The sequence below is a fragment of the Brachycentrus maculatus genome, unplaced genomic scaffold (genome assembly GCF_059751285.1).
Source record: "Brachycentrus maculatus isolate JH-2025_06_01 unplaced genomic scaffold, ASM5975128v1 h1tg000048l, whole genome shotgun sequence".
NCBI classification, from domain to species: domain Eukaryota; kingdom Metazoa; phylum Arthropoda; class Insecta; order Trichoptera; family Brachycentridae; genus Brachycentrus; species Brachycentrus maculatus.
Window position 1 is genome coordinate 1,192,774 of NW_028280802.1, and position 21,527 is coordinate 1,214,300.

The following is a 21,527-nucleotide window of genomic DNA, read 5'->3' on the forward strand; positions in this document are numbered from 1 at the left end:
TATTATTATTACTAGTGCTAACTAGCACTAACTAGGTACCAAATTAGTGATTGACGACTTGGATAAACTCGTCAGTCGCCGGGAGGATATCGGCAGGATGAATTTTTTTAAAAACCTTAAATACTAAGTCACCAGTTCGTCGGTAGGAAGTTAAATTCTAACATTTGTTTGATAAAAGCATTCAATTTAATTTGCTTTGATTATTGCCTCCTTTCTTGTAGGATCACAGAGTCCATCTATTTAGGTGAAGAAGAAATGCAGGCAATATTATTTCGACAATAAAGAAAATTGTAATCCAATCGATAAGCTGAGTGATGCTGAAATTGTGCAACTGGTATTCCAAAAAAGGCTCAGTAGAACTTGATATTAGATAAACTTACAGTGATTAAATAATTGGTTACTCAATTTAAGATTTTTTGTTTTCGAATGTGATTATTTGGTTTTTAATAAAAAATAAAAAATTAAATTGTATCTTTTTGTGACATAAAACATATTCTTAGAATAGTTTTTATTACGATTATTTATCATATGCTAACCCATTTGATAAAATAAACTAATTAACTGTTACGTTGAACTTCCCTCCCCGCAAGTTTTTGGAAGATTATTTCATTCAAAATCGTCGCGCGAAAATATTTCCGCTGGTTAATGTAAAAATACAATTAAAAAACATTTGCACCTAACGTTTCCTTTAATGTTCTCCCCGATAACTCGGAAACTATCTCAGCGTTATAGGGGTGTTTACTGTATATACATATAGTAAATAGTATATAATTATATAATTTGACCCCTCATTGATATGTCATACTAACCACTACATTATTCTTTCAATGAATTTCCAAGAATCTAAAAATTGAACCGAATGCAAAATATTTTCCGATGGAAAAAAACGACTACGCGTTCGATGCGAGTTTTTGTATGGGATTCATGTAGGTAGGTGTTCTAGGAAAACGTCAGACGTAAACGCAGATGGAAAACGCACGTTTGCAGGAGGGCTTAATAATAACTCGTCGATGGAAAGTGCGCTACATCTCTAGGGATGTACTCTACTTAAATCGACATTTCCTACGCAATCAAGTAAATTACATTTATATGCGGAAGACATGAGTATAGTTATAAAATAACGTTCTCAAGACTTGGAATGAAATAAAATAAAATAAAATCGTTTAAAACTATTGAAATCTCGACATCACAACCATAAATTGGAAATGTTTTACAGTTTCTTATTTTAATTATTTTCCACAAGCCATATTTTGGTGGTTACATTCGCATATCAGCCGCGGTTCAAGCCACGCCTCTGTCCGTTGGTAGTTCATATTATAAAGATACTTTCGTGTGATATTTTATGACACTGTTTATTTTTATAACTCGATCGAATTTGAACGCTTTTGACGCTTCAAAAGTATGAGTCACACGTGAGCGTTATGATTTGTTGGACTGATTTATACCCCAAAAACCAATCTGCTTAGTGCGTGTCACCTTTTTCTGCATTTAAAGTTTTTTTCTAAGTTTGTTCTCGTTTTATCAGTGGAATCGCTCAAGTGACGAGACATTTTCTCCCTCCTGATTCAAATGTATCCGTGAGACACATTTGCATTTTCCCTCCTCGTGGCAGTGTAGGGCCCACGAAGGCCCTTGTCCTTTGCGCCACCCTTCACACCCTTCCAGGGGCGTCTGCGAACTGCGCTCAGCGCCACTCCGACACGCGTGACTCCTCGACAGGGTTGCTCACGGCTGATCGTAGGGGATGTAAACTAAAAACCGATATAACCTAGAAAAAACTCACTTTTATTTTTTTTCTAACTGGACTAAGCCGTATTTGTGGAGGTCCTCACCAAAAAGTTACATTTTCAATATTGCACTAAAAATCCTTTCTGTTTACTGTATTCTATCGAAATCTTAATGAAAGTTGCGACAAAACGTGACCATCCTTTGTTAAACCAATATGAAATCGTCAAATCGCACCAAAACATAATAAGTTAGAATTCCTGATTACATAATATAATTTATAATAGAAATGTAACGTTTTGGTGAGGCCTCCACATTTTGAGTATGATCAAATACTTGTTCACAAAACTGTATTATCTCCAATTATAGTAGTTTTACTATCTTTTTTTGACTTCTCAACCAAGATGAATATGAATTAGGAAGTCTGGGCATTTTACGAGGCTTACGAACGTCATAGGCCAGATTGAGTGATCACTTTACACATGTTTAACATTTACCAATTCTACCCATGATTGACAACCACACTACTCAAATTCTTGGAAGTTCTATATATATGATACATTCAAATATATGAGTTTTTGCTCATAAAAAACCTTCTTCGTCTCACCAATAGATGTCACTAGTGAAAATTCTAGCGATTCTTGTACTATGTTTCAAAAATTGGATCATAAATATATAAAACTTCCAAAAATTTGAGTAGTCTGGTTGTCTATCATGGGTAGAATGGAAAATGTTATACATGTATAAAGTGATCGCTAAAACCAGTCTTTGACAAATCGTGGGCCCTGTCAATACCTAGACATACGTATTCATCTTCATTTATGTTGAGATGTCAATAAAAATAATTTCTATGTGGAAAAAAATAAATTTGTGAACAAGGATTTGAACATATTAAAAATGTTGTGAGTAAAAGAATTGATCAAATTACAAGCATATTCATATAATTTTTGTGCTTGTAACATTTCCATTTTGCTTGGATAATCTGGTTCTATTCAGATATTTAATAGCTGGCAACATATTCTAGCATATCATTTTAGGTGAAAGGGGAGTGGTCATCTAAAAACCGTTAAAATCTCAGTCGTCAGTTTGAAATCCTTTTCCTTAACCCTCATCTACCGCAAACAAAAACTATCGACAACTACCGCTCTGGGTCCAATGGGCCCTTATGTAAAGTATGGTACTTTCTTTACTGTAACTCTCGTGAACGTTATTTATTGTTAATTTTATATAATTTAGATATTTCGTACATATTCATTTATTTTCAATACTTTTAAATACTGTGTAATGTTGAAAATATATTAACTTCAGGCAGTTATTTAAAAAAAATGCAGTTTGTTTTCCACATATATATTTTTACGTTTCTGACAAATTGTTCTAATTCTTTTATCCTTTTAGGACAAGCACTGCATCGGGTCTTCTTTTTAGGAGGTTTAAGTTGACTGCTGATAGATGCTAGAGGAAATTTGAGGCCGTTTATTCTTTATCACAATTTCTGTTAAGATATAACCAAACTATGAAAGTGTTCATAACACATGTCGATAACGTTGTTAAACATAGTAAGTGGCTGGCCATCTTCTTGGCATTCTTTTCACACTGTTTTCTAGAGCCATCTCGTTGATAGTGTTTACACCACCTTTAGTTTTGTTGTAATGTAGAATCACCTCATGTTTCTTCTTTGTTATTTTACTACTGTGAAAGGTACTAAGAACTGTCATAATTTTTTGTTTTTTCGGACAGAACGAATGACACATTCTGTCATTTTGAAAACCAAACATTGCGGAATAAGCTCTGATTTATTTTAATGGATCGTCCTGGTCATGGTTAGCTTTTTTGATAATAAATAAGTTGTAAGTTAAGTTTGAGGTAAAAAATTGCTCTGAATTCTCAATATTTCTTACCAATCGTTTAAGTATATTTTTGCCTATTTTTTTCTCTCTCAATTCACCTACTTTTCCAATATATATTTCTAGCTTCCATGCGTATTATGTTAAGTTGTCACAAAATGCCCAAAATTTGATCTTTTAGGTAGTTTTGACGGAATAAACTGTCATCATCCATGAAAGGTGACAAGTTGTTCATGGACGGTCATATTCCAATCTGAAATGTATTATCGAATCTTTGCAGTGTCTCGCAATATATTTTGTGACCCTCCTAGGCTCATAATTTCACTGAATATTTTCTGCCCATCTTTTACATCTCCACAATTGAAATATTACTTAATTTTTTCAAAAGTATAACACCCAAAATCTTTTAAAATCTTGACCCCCCCCCTAATTATCAAAAACGTCTGAGAATCCCCTAAGTGCGTAAAATGCCTAAACATGTGGGTCCACTGGACCCGCACGGTAGTTGGCGTTAGAAAGTTTGTATTGAAAAATGAATAAATGTTAGAACAACTTTCCATAGAAACTAAGATGACAATTGAAAATAAACAGTGTCAAGTAAAGGCAAACCTTTCAAAATATTAAAAGTTTCAATAAACTCATCATTAACTTCGGTACGGGCCCGTGGACCCGATTGATAGACGGAGGGTTAATGATAAAAGACAATAGAATGTTCAGAAATTCAAATTACTTCTATGGAAATAGACAATAATTTGGAATTGGCGCGCCGAAATAAGAAAACTTAAAACTTAACTTACTTATGGTAGGTACAATATATAAATATGTTTATCTATATATATCAAATACTGATTTTTTGAGTCTACTAAGTTATATACGTATCTAAGTATGGACGGTGCTAAGTGACCATTACTTAATGCGTGAAACTTTTTTTATAAATGCCACGTTTTAGCCGCGGTCTAGCTTTTATGTTCTAGCTTTTTATGAAATAAATAAATAGATACTCGTAATGTCTGTGACAGTTTAATTATTGTTATTATTATGTAATCAAATAATAAAACAACTTTAAATTGAATAGTATTTGAATTTATAAAAATATTATTAATTCAATCCGCCAGTTTTTAAATTTTGACTCTAATTTTAACTTCTAGCCAATAGTAACGTCACATTCATTCGAGTATACGTCATTTCCGGACTCGGGTTTTAGGAGGAGTCGATCGTCTGTATATAAACTAGTTCTCCCTTTTGCCCGCGCTCAATTGGTTCGTTCCAGATTTGCCGCCGTGCGGCGTTGTGGGGTGTCTGCTGCTGCCGATTCGATTAATTTATTCCCTATTTTATCTAGAAGGTATTTATACATATTCACTGGAAAGCTACATAGTGAAGAATATTATTTGAAATGTCTTTTTCAATGAATTTAGTGCTCTCGACAATGTGTTGTGTGTTTTCTCCATAATGCCCATATTTCCGATCGATTTTTCAACCCCTCAGTATTTTCTGTTTTCGTTTTGTACACTGTAGCGAGATGTAAAATCGATACTGTTATTAAATTTATGTAGAACGTTTCATTTTCCGTTGTGATAGCTTTCATTGTTAAATATACAATATATTTTGTAAAGATTTATAAATCCGGCGAAGAAAAAACCGCGCTTTTTTTAAACCGGCAAGTTCTTCTAGAACGTTTCGAATGAGATTCCAATATTGAAAAAAAAACTCCAATACGTGCCATCAAATGTTTTCTAAAATGATAAAGCTAAACGCATGTAAACTATAAAATGTTGTATTAATTGTTATTATTATTTTCTATTGTTTTTTTGTTTGTAAATAAAAATAATACTTAACACTGGCATATGGCAGGAACATCCTTTCACTGGGTGACTCCCAAATAAATTATTTTTTTTTAAAAATTCGTTTTAATATTTCATATTTTATTAATTTAAAACGAAAATTTTATTTTTATTTATAGTGACAAATAGTCACAGACAAATGACATTAAAAAAATATTTATTTGATAATTACGCCGATACGATCATTTACATTGAAGGACACAGTATGACATACGTTACATCTTTTTCACCATACGAATCGATTTTTTCCTTTTGACGGAGTTATCTTCGAGGTAACGAGTGTTCTTTTGAAAACGCGTGATTTTATTGTTAACTTATCGGCAATGAAGATAATAAAGTACGTGCTTAAATTATTTTGACCATCTTGGCGCCAAAACGTATCACCGAAATTTTTCCAGTGACATATTTTAGTTTCTCAGTTTCATATTGTTTTGTCGTACGATTATTACTTATTTCGTATTATTTAGCTACATGTGTGTAATATCAAATATCAGTTAAGAGACCTTAGCGGGAAAATTTGAATTCATGATGACTATTTGTGATAAGTGTAAGTATGTATTTTCTGTTTTAAAAATAACAATTGTACAAAGTAGCATGTGCTCCTGTTAATTTTCATGAGCACGATAGAGGGACGAGGTGATATTGGTTAAAATAGTACTGAAACATTTTTGGTTTTTGGTTATTAACTGTTAAATTTTTTGGTTTAATGCCCAAATGTCATAATTTACAAAAAATATTTGATTTGTCATATGTAGATGCGTTTATCTATTGTTTGCAAGATTTTGAGCAAATGCACATTGTTTTCTAAGCGATGATATATAGTCCATTGACTCCCAACACGTTTTACTCCTGCACCCATCCTTTGAAGTGAGCGATACTTCATCAGCGTCCCATTATTACCCTTGGCATTCCTGATAATCAAATGATATTTCAATCAATTCGCTTTTTCTTTTTCAAATACATAAAGTTTTACAGAGACAAAGTTGCGCAAATTGCCCAGTTTCACCCTCAGTTTGGCATTTTATCATTTTTAATGTTTTACAGAATGGATCCATAACACCGTAAAATGGCACACGAACTAGTATTTTATGTTGAGTATCCGGAGAGAGGCAACTACAGGAAGTTGTTTCACAATGCATTTCTAACCTTAACAGCTGACAGGTATTTATCATGAAGAGACAGAGGACTTTTAAAGATCTTGCTAACCATATGGTTCCTAATTCTCTAATACCCACACAATTACTTTTTTATTTTTGTATGATTATAAGCTGTGGACAAATTTGATTTATTGTTCGTATCTCTTTTAGTTTATTATTTGTGATTAAAGAATTGGATTGGCATTTTCTCAATCTTAATATCACCAAATTACATTACCTAGTGATGGAAAATAATTAGTTCTATATCAAAATCAATTTATCTTTAGAAACCTTCATCCGTTTGTATCTTTTTCATTTGGTTAAATTTTTTTAGGGGGAAAAGGCGTAGGAACCATCACAAGAGGAACCTTTTGGAAGATCCGCCGAAGTTGTCCCCAAACCCGTCACACTTTGGTGTTTATTCTTCTGTCCGTGAAGCGATATTAGAATCATGGAGTTATTACTTCCACACTCTCATGAACACCGGAGAAGAAACTGATTCGGATGATGGGACAACTCCAACCACCAATCCAGAACCATTACCAGCGGTATAAACATTTTGATTTTTAATATTTTACTTAAATTTTCATTCTTTGTTTACTTAAGTTTACTGCAGTAGTAAACTTTAATGATTTGTAATTATGAAATATAAATTACATCATATTTTATACATTTTCCATTTGAAAACTGATACATGCCAAGTAACAAACAAAGAAAAATAACTATCTACTCGAAATTACATGCCCGTTTTTAACTGTATTTCATAGCTGAAATTTAATACTGATCTGGGAGACAATTTTTAAGATCAATGAATAATCAAGTCTGATAAAAAGATGGATGTAATTTCGGAATTATTATTGTCAACAGAATCATTTCATTGCATAAAAAGGTAGATTGTAATTTGAGAATTATTGTTGTCTACCATTGAAATAAGAAGAGGGATTGTTATATGAGAATTATTATTGCCTACCTGACTCATTGACCTAATTACTAATTATGCAAGCTGCAAGCTAAACCGAGCTGGGCTAGAGCATGTGTTTATATAAAATAGACAATGGTTTATCTTATGTCTTTATAGATCTGTGAATTATTTGGAACATGTAGATCTGTGAGTAATTTGGAATGTGTCTTCTAGAGTTGACAAAAAATACTTGAAGTAGAAATACCTTACCTGTCTTCAAAGGTAATACTACCCACCCCGCAGATAAAACACCAGTCAGGTGAGAGGGTAGTACTACCCTCCCCGCACAAAGTGTGTTAAAATTACAAATGAACTCAAATTCATTTACAATTTTATTACATTGCTGTGGTTAGTTAGACATGTATTTTTGATCAGTAAATCTGTTCATTAAATTAACCAAAGTATCCATTTTGTCCTAATATATGTATATATTTTTTCAGGTTGTTAATATTGGGTTGGTCTCCCTATTTTCACTAATATTTGAGGTAGGAACCTCAAACCCAGACATTTGTAAGAAAGCGCTCATTTCTCTATTGGAAATTTTGGAAGGTTTTAGACCTGAGGAGCTGGCAAACAAGGAATCACCAGAGGTACAGTATATATATATGTATTTATATATGTGTATACAGTAGCGAGCAGTAAAATCTTTCCAGTCAGAAATTATCAGTTTTTTTTGCATAGTTTTTTGTTGTTGTGATTTCTTGATAACTTTTCAGTCTCAATTATCAAGCAACATTGTTTGAAGATGATATACAAATAAAATGCCAATTAATGACCAAATTTTTTTTTTCATAATTTTATAGTTAATTTGTAGATTTTCATTTTTTTTGCACAAAAATGAAAAATGTTCAAATAATTTGAAAAAAACCACATATTTATTAAAAATAAAATTACATAGGTACATAACATTAACACTTATCAAAAACCAATAAAATCAGTACCGTAGAACGGGGCTACTTGAACTTTGAAGTGTTACTTGTCCCCAGTACAACAAAAAAAATTGTGTTATTGATCGAAGTATCGTGACAATAAGTGTCACCTGTCAGGAAAACAATGAATCATGTTGATACGTTCGTTATTGTAGACCAAATACAGATTTAAATATTTTTGTCTAGTTGTAGGCCAGACAATGGGACTGTATGTCAATGTTTTCTTATATTTGCAGGTGTTGGATAAGTTATTTGACATGTTGTTGCAACTGAGTTGTAGCAATGTGGAGGAGCGAGAGCCCGCCAACTCTGATGGGTCAAGTCTCTCGTCTGTTGCAAGTTCCTGTATGCTGGCGTTGGCCATCTCCCGTAGCAACACTACGCAGCTTCTCACTGCCATCGGTCGCTGCATTATGGGACCCAGGTTTCAAGACGATCTTAACATAATAGTAAGTGAATGTTTTAAAATTTGATGTTATATATAAACAAATATAATATTTGACAATTTTGACGCCAAATTATTAAAAAGAAAAATAAGATTTGATTTTTTTTGTATATTTAATTGATCTGGACGTGATATTTGAGCTTTTATGTTGTTAAACTCAAATAAAAAAAGTTTATTTCTTCATTTATCGTGTTTTTTTCTGAATGTATCTAATAAGTAACAATTATAAGACCTCCATTTATGAGATAATAGACCATTTGATGTAAGAAGAAAAACTGCTTTTGCAAAGATTTTTATTTATATATGAACAAAGAATAAGTTATTGAGCTATGAATATGGACATATGGGCATTTTCAGTGCTTTTATCTCGTCATTGGCTAGTTTCAATACTTACTTTTTTTGGTAAGTAATATTTATCTTTCCTTATGCAAATTTTGACAAAGTGACACATTGCTGAAAGAACCTTTTTAAATTTCCAGATATCCATATTGCCAATTTATTACGTGTTTGTCTCTATTAACATATCAAAAGAAACTTGATGAACAACACTTTATGGTGTTTTAATCTAATATTTAAGTACAAAAATTTAGACGCATTCAAAATATTGTTATTTTTGTGAAGATTTGGAATTTCAACCAAATTAATGTAAAAGATGATTATTAATATTCTATATGATAAATATTTTTACAGGTCCCGAAAAACGTCATTACATTTCAAAGACTAGTCCAAAATTACATTATGGGAACTGCTATGTTTCGGTACTGGCTCAGTAACGGAATAACCATGAACAACAGGATGTTCAGTTTCCAAATTGTCCAACCCGCAAATACCGGTGCACGAGGATTTATGGTCTATTCGTTGGCATCAGATGGGAGCTTCATATTCCTGCATTCCAATGTTGGACTGATGAAAATTGGAACTGGGTTCGGGGGTACAATCAAGTCATACTTGTACGCCCACAATCCACACACCTTTTGGGACAATCCATTTATACGACTCATGACACATAAGGTAATTATTTTTTAATGATTCTTTAAATGCACTCAACTGATGATGCAGTGGTGTAGGCACCACGATCTTGTGAAAAAGAAATTATTAAGCATTGTCTGAGTCAAATTAGAAAGAGAAAGTGCATCTTAGTAGTTGTGTATAGTTTGCTGTAGAAAGCCTTTAAATTTAGTTTATTATTCCTTCCTAATAATAATATTTATGTAAAATAAACATTTCAGTGTACATTGTATGCGAGATCATTCGGCAAGACTGTCTGGTTTGTTGTGAACAAGATTTTGCTGACTGCCGAAGTCGTCAAAATTAATTGGGATGGACTGGATGATAGACAGATCAATATATTTGCTGATACCAACAACATTGGAGTCATTTGCCCAACCAAAGAGGTAAAAATATTTCTCAATAACTTGTTTACTTATTTCACAAATATTTCCAGCCTCTATTTGATGGCTGCCGGCTGTTTTGTGTCTTCCCAAATTAGTTCCTTTGAAATCATCCGTAAATGAGTGGAGGCTTGGTAAAAAAATTATAATCAGTTCCTTGTTCTGCAATTTAGCATGGAAATGGCGCCAAATTTTTAGATAAAGCATGTGATAATGAGCATATTTGGTAGTTAATGTGCATTAAGAGAAGTGTAATAATTAAAACAGCAACCAAAATAGAGGCAATTGAATAACAAAGAAAAAGTACATTTGGTGCTGATCCAGCCTTAATCGCTCGAGAGGATGCGGTGTTTTATTACATGATTTGTGGACATCATGATAGATTTGAGATACGAAGATCAGGTTAATAAGTGGTTTTCTAATTCTTAGGATGGCCTGATGCTGAAACTGTGCGAGTTTCGCGGGAGCGGGAGTGAGCGTGATGTAGTCCTAATTCGCAAGGTGCTGCTCAATATGTGGCACCATGTGTTGTACGGCTTTGGAGGAGAGGAGGGCGAGCAGACTCCCGTGGCGGTGGTGGCTGCTTATAAAGAAGACGAGCCCATGTACATGACCGCCGGACAGGACTTCTCCCTCGTACTGATGGGGTCTGGACAGGTAACCTATTCACATACTTGAACCGTATTTACTTACTATCCGGTAAAGTAGTTTCAGACTGGTATTACTCCAGCCAGTTTCAAACGCACCAACCTAGGCTGCCATACTGTAATAAAATAATCAAAATTATGTGGAGCAATCGAGTAACTGCCACCAAGCTCTTCCATTGGCATATGTGTTCTTCCTATAAATGTATTTAAACTGCACCTTTCAACTTTCAGGTGTTTTATAACGGGACTGCCTCAACTCAGGCTTTCAAGACAAACCCCGAGCATGTGGGCAAGTGGAAGCAGCTGATGACGGTGAAAGAACAAAAGGTCGCCATGCTGGCTGTAGGGCACGAGGGCCAGCATGTGCTCATGGTGAACGAGGATGGCGGCGCTTTCTTCACCGGCATGGCGCGGCGCGGCGAGGACGGGGACGTCCCCAAGCCGAGACGCCAGCCCAAACACTTGAGGAATAAGAAATTTGCCAAGGTAGCGTGCCTGACTTAACTTACCTAACCTTGTCACTAGAAGTGGCAGTCATTTGAATAATTACTTATTGTAACGTTTGTAAGCTAGGTTGGGATTCATCATATTTACCTCGAGATTCTTGAATGACATCTCAAGGGAAATAGGAAATTTGAAAGTCTGTGTATTATTTACATCATTCATTAACCCTTATCCGCACCTGATGGTTCATACGGCACTGAATAATCTAAACGCAGTGTTATCTTGATCATTAACACATGAATGAAAGGTGATCAGCCTTCTGCTTCATCTACCAGTCCAGGGTAATATTTGATAAATATTATAGAGTTTAAAAATCACTTTTAAAATCAAATTTATTTGACCCCCCCTGCTAATTAAACCTAGGACCTCCATTACGGTAACCGAGCGTGCTGACCATTACACTACAGAGGCAGACATTATTCCTCCTCCATTATTTACAGGGCTTACGATCATTCATTGGTTTAAGTGACCACAATACAACATTTATTAGTGAATGTTACACAGTTTAATAAAAGTAAAAACTACTCATCCCCTTTAACATGACAATCGACTGTGAAACTGGCGTCGCGGGTTCAATTCCCACCTAGTACAAAATACAGTCGAATTCGGTTATTACGAGCACGGATATAGCGACATCTCGGACATAACAAGGAAACATTCGTTGACATTTTGGGTTGTGATTTTCTCTATGCATTTATTCACAGTTATAACAAACTACTTCTCGGGTATAACGAGCAAAAATATCACCAAAAGAAATCCTAAAACTGTTCATGTGCCGATTTTTTTTAAACGCCATTTTTGACCTTATATAATAAAATTTGACCAGGCAGTTAACTAGCCGGGATCGGATTACGCAAATTAGTGTTTTGCCGACAACATTGAATGACCTTTTATTTTTTGTTTCAGCTGGATCACGAAGCAATCACAGCCATAGCATGCAACTATGGATCTTCGGCACTCATAACTAAGAGGGGATTGCTGTACATGTTTGGGAAGGACACCCAACATTGTGATGGGACGGGGTTAGTAAGAGGTCTCCAAAACGTCCATGTATACAAGGTTGGTTTGCATAATATGTATCTAAATTATTATATAAAATCACTCCAGTAACCAAAATCATAGTGCAGTGAAACCTCTGTTTGTCGTTCCTCGAATAATCGTTTTCCCGGATGTATCATTTATTTCTTCTACCCCGATTCATTTCATACAAAAGTAGATCGAATCCATTATTACAATGCACCATTTACCACATTCATTGTTTGAATTACGCTGCATATTTGATATATTTTGTTTGTTTTATTACTTTCTTCTCAATTTTGTTACATTGGATGATAATATTCCAAGGTGTGGTTAGAAACTATCGAAAGCTTGTGTGACGCAAGGTTGACAGATACAGCACAAGAGGGCGATATTGACGAAGAGGAGCCACTGCCTGTACCTTCATTTTCAGAAGCATGCACATTTTTTGAAAGATTGAAAACTTTCTGCTAAAACTGATGCCGAAAAAAATAATAGTATTCGCAAAGCTGAAAATATAATGTTGATTTACAGAAATAAAATAAATATCGATCACAAATTATTTATAATGTAATAAACTTTAATGTTTTTTAAAATTATATTCAGCTTTGATTTTTTTTTGTAAAAACATTTCATTATATCTAAAACTTGTATTCTTCTTAGAATTTTAACCTACCAATGGTTATGCAAATTGGGAGGATGGTATCTTTACACAATTGTATCTTCTTGTTGATTTCTTAATCCCGCATTCATTGTTTTACCACATTCGTAGTTTATTTCAATAGGTCCCTTTAAAAGCAATAGATAGAGGCTTCACTGAATTGTCATTCTTCAAATTTAATTCGACAAACGCATTTCATGTGTTTCAGTTGCATAATTAAAAATATTTTGATTGATTATTACCTTTTAAATAAATGAAATATTCATAACAAAAAAAAACGACACTTTCCGACGCACTCAATATACTATACTTCTTATCTTTCTAAATTGTTATTTTCTTGTTTATAGGTTTCATTAGGGAAAGCTCATGCTGTCGTTTTGACCCGTGAAGGATTTGTTTACACTTTTGGGATAAACAATAAAGGACAATGCGGACGATTCTCCAATCAATTACGTGAGTTTTTTTTCGTTTGTCAAATATGACTATATAGTGAGCTCAAAAAGCTCCTGCCACATTCCTGGGCTCAACCTGGAAATTTTTGGCTTCCATTCAGACCCACACATGTAATAATTGGTTTTATTTAAATGTAATATCGGTATTTCATCAATTATGTAAAGTATTTTATAAACTATGTAATATAAATTTATCCGGGTGAACTCTCTCACATTGTTGAGTTCTTCTAGGACTAGCCCATGAGAATGAGTATCTCATTATCTTAACTGCAGAACTAGCACCTTGCTGTTACGGCGAGGTCTGTTCTCACAAGCTATTTATTGAGTCTCAATTTTCCGCATGGGGTTACAAATAGAGTAGTTAGGTTTTCTGAGTACATTTACATGACACTGACTGGATATTTTTTACCAATTATTTAACTTTGGTCCAGCCCTTATAAAAGCATAATACATACACGGATTAATAATCTTGGTTCGTCTTTCTTTGCTGTGTAACTTATTATTAGCTCCAATAACTCATTATTTCATAAGGGTGTGATATATTGTATTCTCAGGTCAGACAAAGATGTGCACAGGAGGTCACAAATGGAAGCAAGATCTCTGTATGATCTGCACACAATGCCTTCGCTGCACTGGTTTCTTGTCAAAGTGCCAGAACAAGCACAACTTCATTGAGCCCGGCCAGTGAGTATCCATTTAATGATTAAAACTTTTCAACTTTTCCTATCTGACTTTCTTAAACAGATTAAAACCTAAATTTACCTATGTTTAAGTTGTTAAGTATACATATTCAAGTATACATATTTAGGTACTTTTTAGCTCTACTGTCTTTTTTTACATAATTTAACACAGAGTTTGCGAATACTGCTCAATTTAAGAAAGAGGTTACATGAACTGCCCTCTAAACCCCCTGTAGTTTATCCCTACTCTTTATCATATTTGGCTTTAAAAAAAATACTATTCTCATCTGGATAACTTAAGAATTATGTATTTTTAATATTTTTATTGTATTAATTTTAAATATTATTGTTTATAAAGGCTGAGGGTGAAAAATATGTCTGCCCATGAAGGCGAGTGCTATGATTGGACTAGCTTATTCCTTTTTAACATTATGTACTTAAGCCTCATTCGTCACTGAGTCTCATATAAACAAGGCTGTTGAATTTTACTGTATTATTCAGAATAGCACTTTGACAGTTTCCACTTGTCATTTGCTATGCCTTTAGGGATGTCGCTTATGTGATCATGGACGGAGACTGCCTAAGTTTGAGATGATCAGTAGGCTTCGTGTGAATCCACGCTAAAGTGTGTTTTTGTTTGTAGGGAATGTGGATGCGGAGAAGGCGACAGCGGATGTGGGGTGTGTGGTACGTGCCGCGCATGTGCCGAGCCCTCTCCAACTCCCTCCACCTCTAAGGCTAGTCGCAGTGAGTGAATTTTCTATTCATACCTAAAACTATGATAACAAGATGGTACTGCTTTCAAGGTTTTTGATAAAAATTAAGATGAGTAGAGTAAAAGAATAATCTTTCAAGGATGCACATAATATGTACATGTGCCTCTTAAGATATAAAATCTACAGAAATTCCTTGTTAATAAGATTATAACTTCATTTGCTCCTTCTTCTAAACCTAATGTGTACCCAACATTGGATTGGATAAATACTTTATTGCTGATTTTACGATGGCAAGGTTATTAGATACTTGTTAAGGGTAACTTTAAAAAATACAGAATTGAAAAAAGAAATACTGTAAATAAAAATCACGTGAAAATCGAACTCAAAACCCTGTGTGTGATTTTTTTACATGTCTCGTTTATTATATTTACAGTTAACTTCCAATAACAGACACTTAAAGAAGAAGAAGGATTCTACAGTATAGAAGCAAACATTTATTTTTACGTCATGCTTTCACGCAAAAATGTATAAATCTAGAAGAAAATATTTACTATAGTCTAAGTTCAGCTCTTGGTTTACATTACATTTTATGTTGTAGGTCCACCATCGCACAATTTCGAGGGAAATTCACGGAAGGCGACAAGAAAGACCAGCTCCCAGCTAGCGGCAACCCGTCAGCTGCTGGCCGACCCGTTTGAGGAGGGCACAGATTCCGACAGTTCCACCCAGAAGACCACGTGCCTGCCCCCCACGTTGCTGGACCTGGGCGGCACGAGGGTTGCCCAAGTCAGCTGCGGACTGCACCACACACTGCTGCTCACGCTCTCCGGAGAAGTGTACGCCTTTGGCTCCAACCAGTACGGGCAGCTGGGCACTGGGGACACCAATGTCCGCTCCTGCCTTGTGAAAATCAAAGTCCCTCCTGCCATTCAGATTGCGGCCGGGTCTAACCATTCTGTCGTGCTCACCCATCTAGGGGAGGTCTACACAGTGGGAAATAACAACGTAAGTGAGATTTTATTTATTACATTTTATCGGCAGCAAAATCGACAGCCATCAATAAATAAGATCTTATTTGATAACAGAAAGGACAATTGGCGAGAAACAGCGACAATTTGATTCCTAGCCCCGTTGCACACCTTAGTCCGCAGATGGGATATAAGGCCAAGTGGATCGGTGCATCGGGTGATGAGACATATATAAAGCTTGATGAGGTTGTCATGAGTACCCAAACGCTGCAGACAGCTCAGATAACCGGAGATCAGCATTCACTGTGTGAGTATACATTTACACAGTTTATATTGCTACCTCTTTTAATTAGTCAACGTCAAAGTTGAGAATGTGCACAAACATTATTTTTAATATTGATATTCTAAATCTAATTGAATTGCTACTAAACTAACTTCATACTGTATCTGAATATCTATGATTTTAGATAGATAATTAAGAAAATAAACTCTCTAAACTCAAATTATTCAAACAACAGGCTCGGCATTAGCCTTGATATTTTAGCATCCGATTGCGAACTCATAGCAGCACATCACCGTATCATAATATTCCATAAATATCCTCAATTTCTGTTCCACGTGTGTATTTACATTTGGCCATTTTTTATTACAAAAACACTTCCTGCAATTCACACCAATAAATAAATTACCCCAGTTTTATATACAGTAAAACCTCTATCTATCGTTTTTAAAGGGACCTATTAAAATAAACTATGAATGCGGGAAAACAATGAATGCGTGATTAAGAGGTAAATACGCAAGTAGATACGACCGAGTAAAGATACCGTCCTCCCAAGCTGCATAACCATTTGTAGGCTAAAACTCTAAGAAGAATACAGGTGTCAGATACAAATGTATTTATTTAGAAAAATACAAACTCGAATGGAATTTTAAAAAAATACTAAAGTTTATTGATCAAAATTAGTTTTTTTTTAACTGTTTTACTTTTGTAAGTCAAAAGTATATTTTCGGCTTTGCAAATAGTATTTTTTTCAGCATGGGTTATTGAATGTGCGTTGTAGAATGTTTTCTTTCAAAGAGTGTGCAAGCTTCTGGAAATGCAGGTACAGGCAGCTGCTCCTTTTCATCAATATCGACCTCTCCTGCTATTGGTTACACAAGCTTTCCATAGTTTCTATCCCATACGTTGCCGTTGAATGTAAGAAAATTGAAAAGAATGTAAAAAAACCGACAAAATGTATCAAATATGCAGCTTAATTCGAACGATAAATGCGGGAAATGGTGATAGAGAAACGATCGATGCGGTTTAGTTTAGTATGAAATTAATTCCGGATAGAAGAAATAAACGACACATCCGAGAAAACGATTATTCGAGGAAAGATAGATAGAGGTTTCACTGTATAAATAATTTTGGAACATAATTATTCTACAAAAATATGACATATGTATGTGGCCTACTTTAATTTCATACCATATTGAGAAAAGTCTAAGTTAATAAACATTTTTAAACAACCAAGATGTATGCGAAAACAGAATAAAAAAAGGAAAAATCTTTGAGGTTTTATGATTGAAGTTCCAATGATACTTGTATACATACAAGAATTTGAAATAAAATCCCCAATATTCGCAAAAAAAAAAGGAAATAGGTTGGTTGAAACTTGATCTAAATTGAAAATGTGCAATTTATCGATTTTTAGTGTGATTAGTTTAGTTAATGTGATTCAATATTCACACACCATTTCAGTTACGCATACCTTTAAAAATAGAGAAATCATATTTCATATTTTTGTTCATTTTTCATTTCCTAAGTGTGACACCATTTTTTTGGCATTCCCTTAAAAATGTAAAAAGGGTTTTACTATTATTATACATTCCTGTTAGATAATATGTAGATAACTCCTGACATGACTGAATTCCAGGTTTTGATTGATTTGATGAGCATGTTTTAACCTACTTTTTAATTTGCTTTTTCTAAATGTACTATTTTCTCTCGATTACTGCAAAGAAAACCCTAACAACTGTAGAGATATGTGGTTGATAATTTTATGTACTTAAACCTTTATCTGCATTATATTCCATTGTAGTTTCTCTTTTCTAAATTGAGTCATACATTGATTTTTCCACACTCTTGTTTTTCGTTTATTTGATTAAATCGTGCATTTCAGTTATCGTTCCGGAGGAAGAATCGACTGCTTACAAACAGGTTTTGCTGCATAAGGCTGATGGAAAGGTGACCCTCTTTAATTCCAACTCCAACATCAGTTTTGGGCAAAGTCTTCTGAGTTCTGACCCGGCCTATGACGTCATGTGGCAGTATGATCCTGCCTCCAGGACAATGATCTGCCACAGCCTCCTGATCTCCAGTTCCATATACTACAGCTACAGCTGCATGAAGTTCCCATCGGTGGAGTTCCACCCTGACAATCCTGTGGTCAAGGCTGAAACAAAGGATATAAACATTATGAATGAGGAGGTTGCACTCTCAAAAGAGGAGCACACTAGTGGACTACGAGACCATGCTGCACTCAATGTGTTGGCCTGTTTGGAGCACATGTTCATTGCAGACAAATTGAAGTAAGATACTGTCGCTATTGTCCATCTTCCAACTATTTTCGAGCAACAACAAGTATAATATGATGTAAATTTTTATGTGACATACAAGTTTTGAGAAGGGAATATGGAAGTCTCGAGATTTTATTGCATAAATGGTCCATTTCAAATTTAGTGGACATTGTAAGGACGAAAACAATAAGCATTTAAAAAAAAATTACTTAAATTTAATTAATTGCAATATAACCTCCCAGCTCGATCGGCAAAATACATTGTCGGTATATCAATGAATGCGCTTTTGGCAATATATTTTCTTCTTCTTCTTTATGAGCCCTCTGACCTCCACTGCTGGATATAGACCTCTTCCCCTTCTTTACATTTCCACCGGAGGGGATATATAAATTTTCAGCACTCTTACAGTTAAGCTTAGACAACCAGTCAATTACAAGTTGTAAGTAATGTTCATGCACAGACTGTCATATTCTATTCCCAACACTGTTCTTTATATCTGTTGAGATATTATTAAAAATCTTAATAACAATAATAAATGACTTGAACAAGTTTCAGTGTGTAAATATTTTAACATGCTAATGCTCATTTTCAGATTATCAATATTTAATGAGACCGGTCCCGATTCTCTGGACACAAAAGTAGTGCGAGATGAATTCCAATATGTAGATCGTTTTATGGAATACGGAAGTGGCTGGGGTTATAATCCCGATAGTGTCGAAGCCATTCGTTTCATGGTGGAGAGCGACATAATTCTTGGTAAATATTCAATCTGTTCTTTCGCAGTGTAATCGCCAAACCGATGATTTAGTAACTCAATTGAGCTCTCAGTGATTCACCATAAGTTACTGGTGATTTCAAATGATTATTGCTAACTACGACTTATAAATGTTTGTAAATTTTAGAAATTTAGTTTTAGAAATTTGCCATATTTCTTGCATTTCTGTATGCTTTCATTCGTTTGACAATTTGTTAGGTTATTAGCACAAACAGTTGATATTTTTTAAATTCCTAATCAATGTTAGATAATGTTAATTGAGCTGAAAATTTAGGGTACAAAGATGTATCATAAACCATTGAGATAACAGGGTTATGTTTTTATTCAACACTTTACGTTATGTTGACTCATACGCTATAGATGACTCTTATACGAATTTTTGCATATGTCATACGAACGTATGAACCTAAAAAAGATCGGTTAGAGCAATATTACTTTGCCCATAAGATTTTACCCACAGATCCCACTAGAAAGATTTTATTAACCAGAACAAAATAACATGTGACCCTAATTATATGGAACACAGATTGAGAACCAAAAATGAATATTATATTTGAATACTTAAGGGTTATAAAGAAAATATCTCTGAAATTTTTATTTTAAAATTCCTACTAGTTTAAAATTTATGAACATTTTTCAAAAACCTTTTTTTTCAGATGTGTAAAACTGCCTAGTCACAGTAGTAATTTAAATACAATTTGTACCCGACGCGAAAGTGTTAGATTAAGAAAGATAATCATTAACTTTTATAGAAATGACCTAAATATGGTGTTAATATGTACCTTTTAATAAAATAATTGCAGATATTTATGAAATTACTTTTTTATCATAATTTTGAATCACATCTATATTTGTAAACCACAGTTGACAGGTTGAAGTCTAAAAGAACTGAAGTTGAAGTTTGACTGAAATCGGTGGTGTTTTGTTTGCAGGGGGAATAGGATTATTTGGCGGAAGAGGGGAGTACACGGCAAAAGTTAAAGCGTTTGACATCGGCTTTGAAGGTGGAGAAGTAGAAGGGGATGGAGAAATTTTGGCAGAAACTGAGGAATTTGCATACACTGTTCCACCTAAAGTCGTTCATAGAGTATTTTTTGACCCGGCTCTAAAAATCAAGGTACCTGAGCTATGTTAACGAAACGTGTTTTTTTGTTGTTGCATTATTGCAATTCTCTTGTAAAAATAATCTTATTATGATTTGCAGGCTAATCGATGGTATGTTATCTCGGCCCTTATAACTGGCCCTTCGTCTGATAGTGGCAATTCCGGTGTCCGTCGACTGCAATCACACGGGTTTACATTTAATTTCAAAAGTTCCAAAAAGTCCACTAACGGAACTGACTTCTGCACGGGGCAGATTCCGCACCTTCTCTTTAAGAAAGTTGTTGCTAGTCCTCATTGTTCTATGATGAATCTAGACCCAGAGCCCGCCCAATGTCTGTCTCGCAACTTCGGAAGTGATATAACTAGAGAGGGTTTGAATGAGCTGAGAAATCTTCTCCAATGGAGTTGGAACGAGTTTCGATCAAAAAGTGCCATGTTGTCTAAAAGAAGTCCTCAAAGCATGATGTTCGTAGAAAAAGACTTGGAAAAGTATGCCCTCATATGTGTGTACTCTCTCCGGCTTACGCGAGAGTATTTAGTTTACAACTATCCGCTGAGAATTAAGAAGCAACCGGAAATTGAAAGCGAAGAACTGATTCTGGGGATTTATGATGTCAAATGCTTGTTGACAACTATTTTGGAAGAGAACTACCTGCCATTTAATCTCCTCGCAGTTGGAGAAAAACACTCTGCTGTGGTTCAAGTTTTCTTTGATAGAATACTAGATGAAGTTCACAACACTTTCGAGAGAGTGTTCCACATTATGTATCCTACTTCTGTTATGAAATGGATGATGCTCTGCTCTCTTTTATCTCATGTGAAGGTAACTTATATATCATATCCCATTATTTATAATGATAATAATTGTGTACATCTTGCAAGGCAAAACAGCACTGAAAGAATACTCATTGGTCCTTTAAGGTCATGGTGACACAGTTCTTTTTACATAATTTTTCTTTATTTCTTTTAATTTTCCTTTAAACTGATATTCCAAATTAATTATAACCATAATCAACTAAAATTTCATTAAACTAAAAGTGTGTTGTAATAATAGCAATCTTTTGACTTTAATCTTTGCAAAATAAAAATCCAATCTCTTTTTAGTGTTTTTTTATTATTATTTATTTTTGTAACATATTTTGATACATTGATGTTTTTTTCCTTAG

The 21,527-nt window shown here is 34.3% G+C and overlaps 1 protein-coding gene across 1 annotated transcript in view; it reads left to right on the forward strand.

The window, feature by feature from the left end:
* hiw (MYC binding protein highwire) overlaps positions 1–21,527 on the forward strand; it is a 166,296-nt gene that overhangs the window by 12,696 nt on the left and 132,073 nt on the right. The window contains exons 2-19 of the mRNA XM_088277619.1: positions 6,458–6,574; positions 6,884–7,097; positions 7,951–8,100; positions 8,676–8,888; positions 9,575–9,895; positions 10,114–10,278; positions 10,705–10,932; positions 11,154–11,408; positions 12,333–12,485; positions 13,452–13,557; positions 14,111–14,240; positions 14,880–14,983; positions 15,551–15,957; positions 16,038–16,227; positions 18,086–18,494; positions 19,075–19,238; positions 20,190–20,374; positions 20,462–21,184. Of these exons, the coding sequence (XP_088133745.1) occupies positions 6,480–6,574; positions 6,884–7,097; positions 7,951–8,100; positions 8,676–8,888; positions 9,575–9,895; positions 10,114–10,278; positions 10,705–10,932; positions 11,154–11,408; positions 12,333–12,485; positions 13,452–13,557; positions 14,111–14,240; positions 14,880–14,983; positions 15,551–15,957; positions 16,038–16,227; positions 18,086–18,494; positions 19,075–19,238; positions 20,190–20,374; positions 20,462–21,184 (4,212 nt within the window). The 5' untranslated portion in view covers positions 6,458–6,479. The remainder of the gene's footprint in view (positions 1–6,457; positions 6,575–6,883; positions 7,098–7,950; positions 8,101–8,675; positions 8,889–9,574; positions 9,896–10,113; positions 10,279–10,704; positions 10,933–11,153; positions 11,409–12,332; positions 12,486–13,451; positions 13,558–14,110; positions 14,241–14,879; positions 14,984–15,550; positions 15,958–16,037; positions 16,228–18,085; positions 18,495–19,074; positions 19,239–20,189; positions 20,375–20,461; positions 21,185–21,527) is intronic.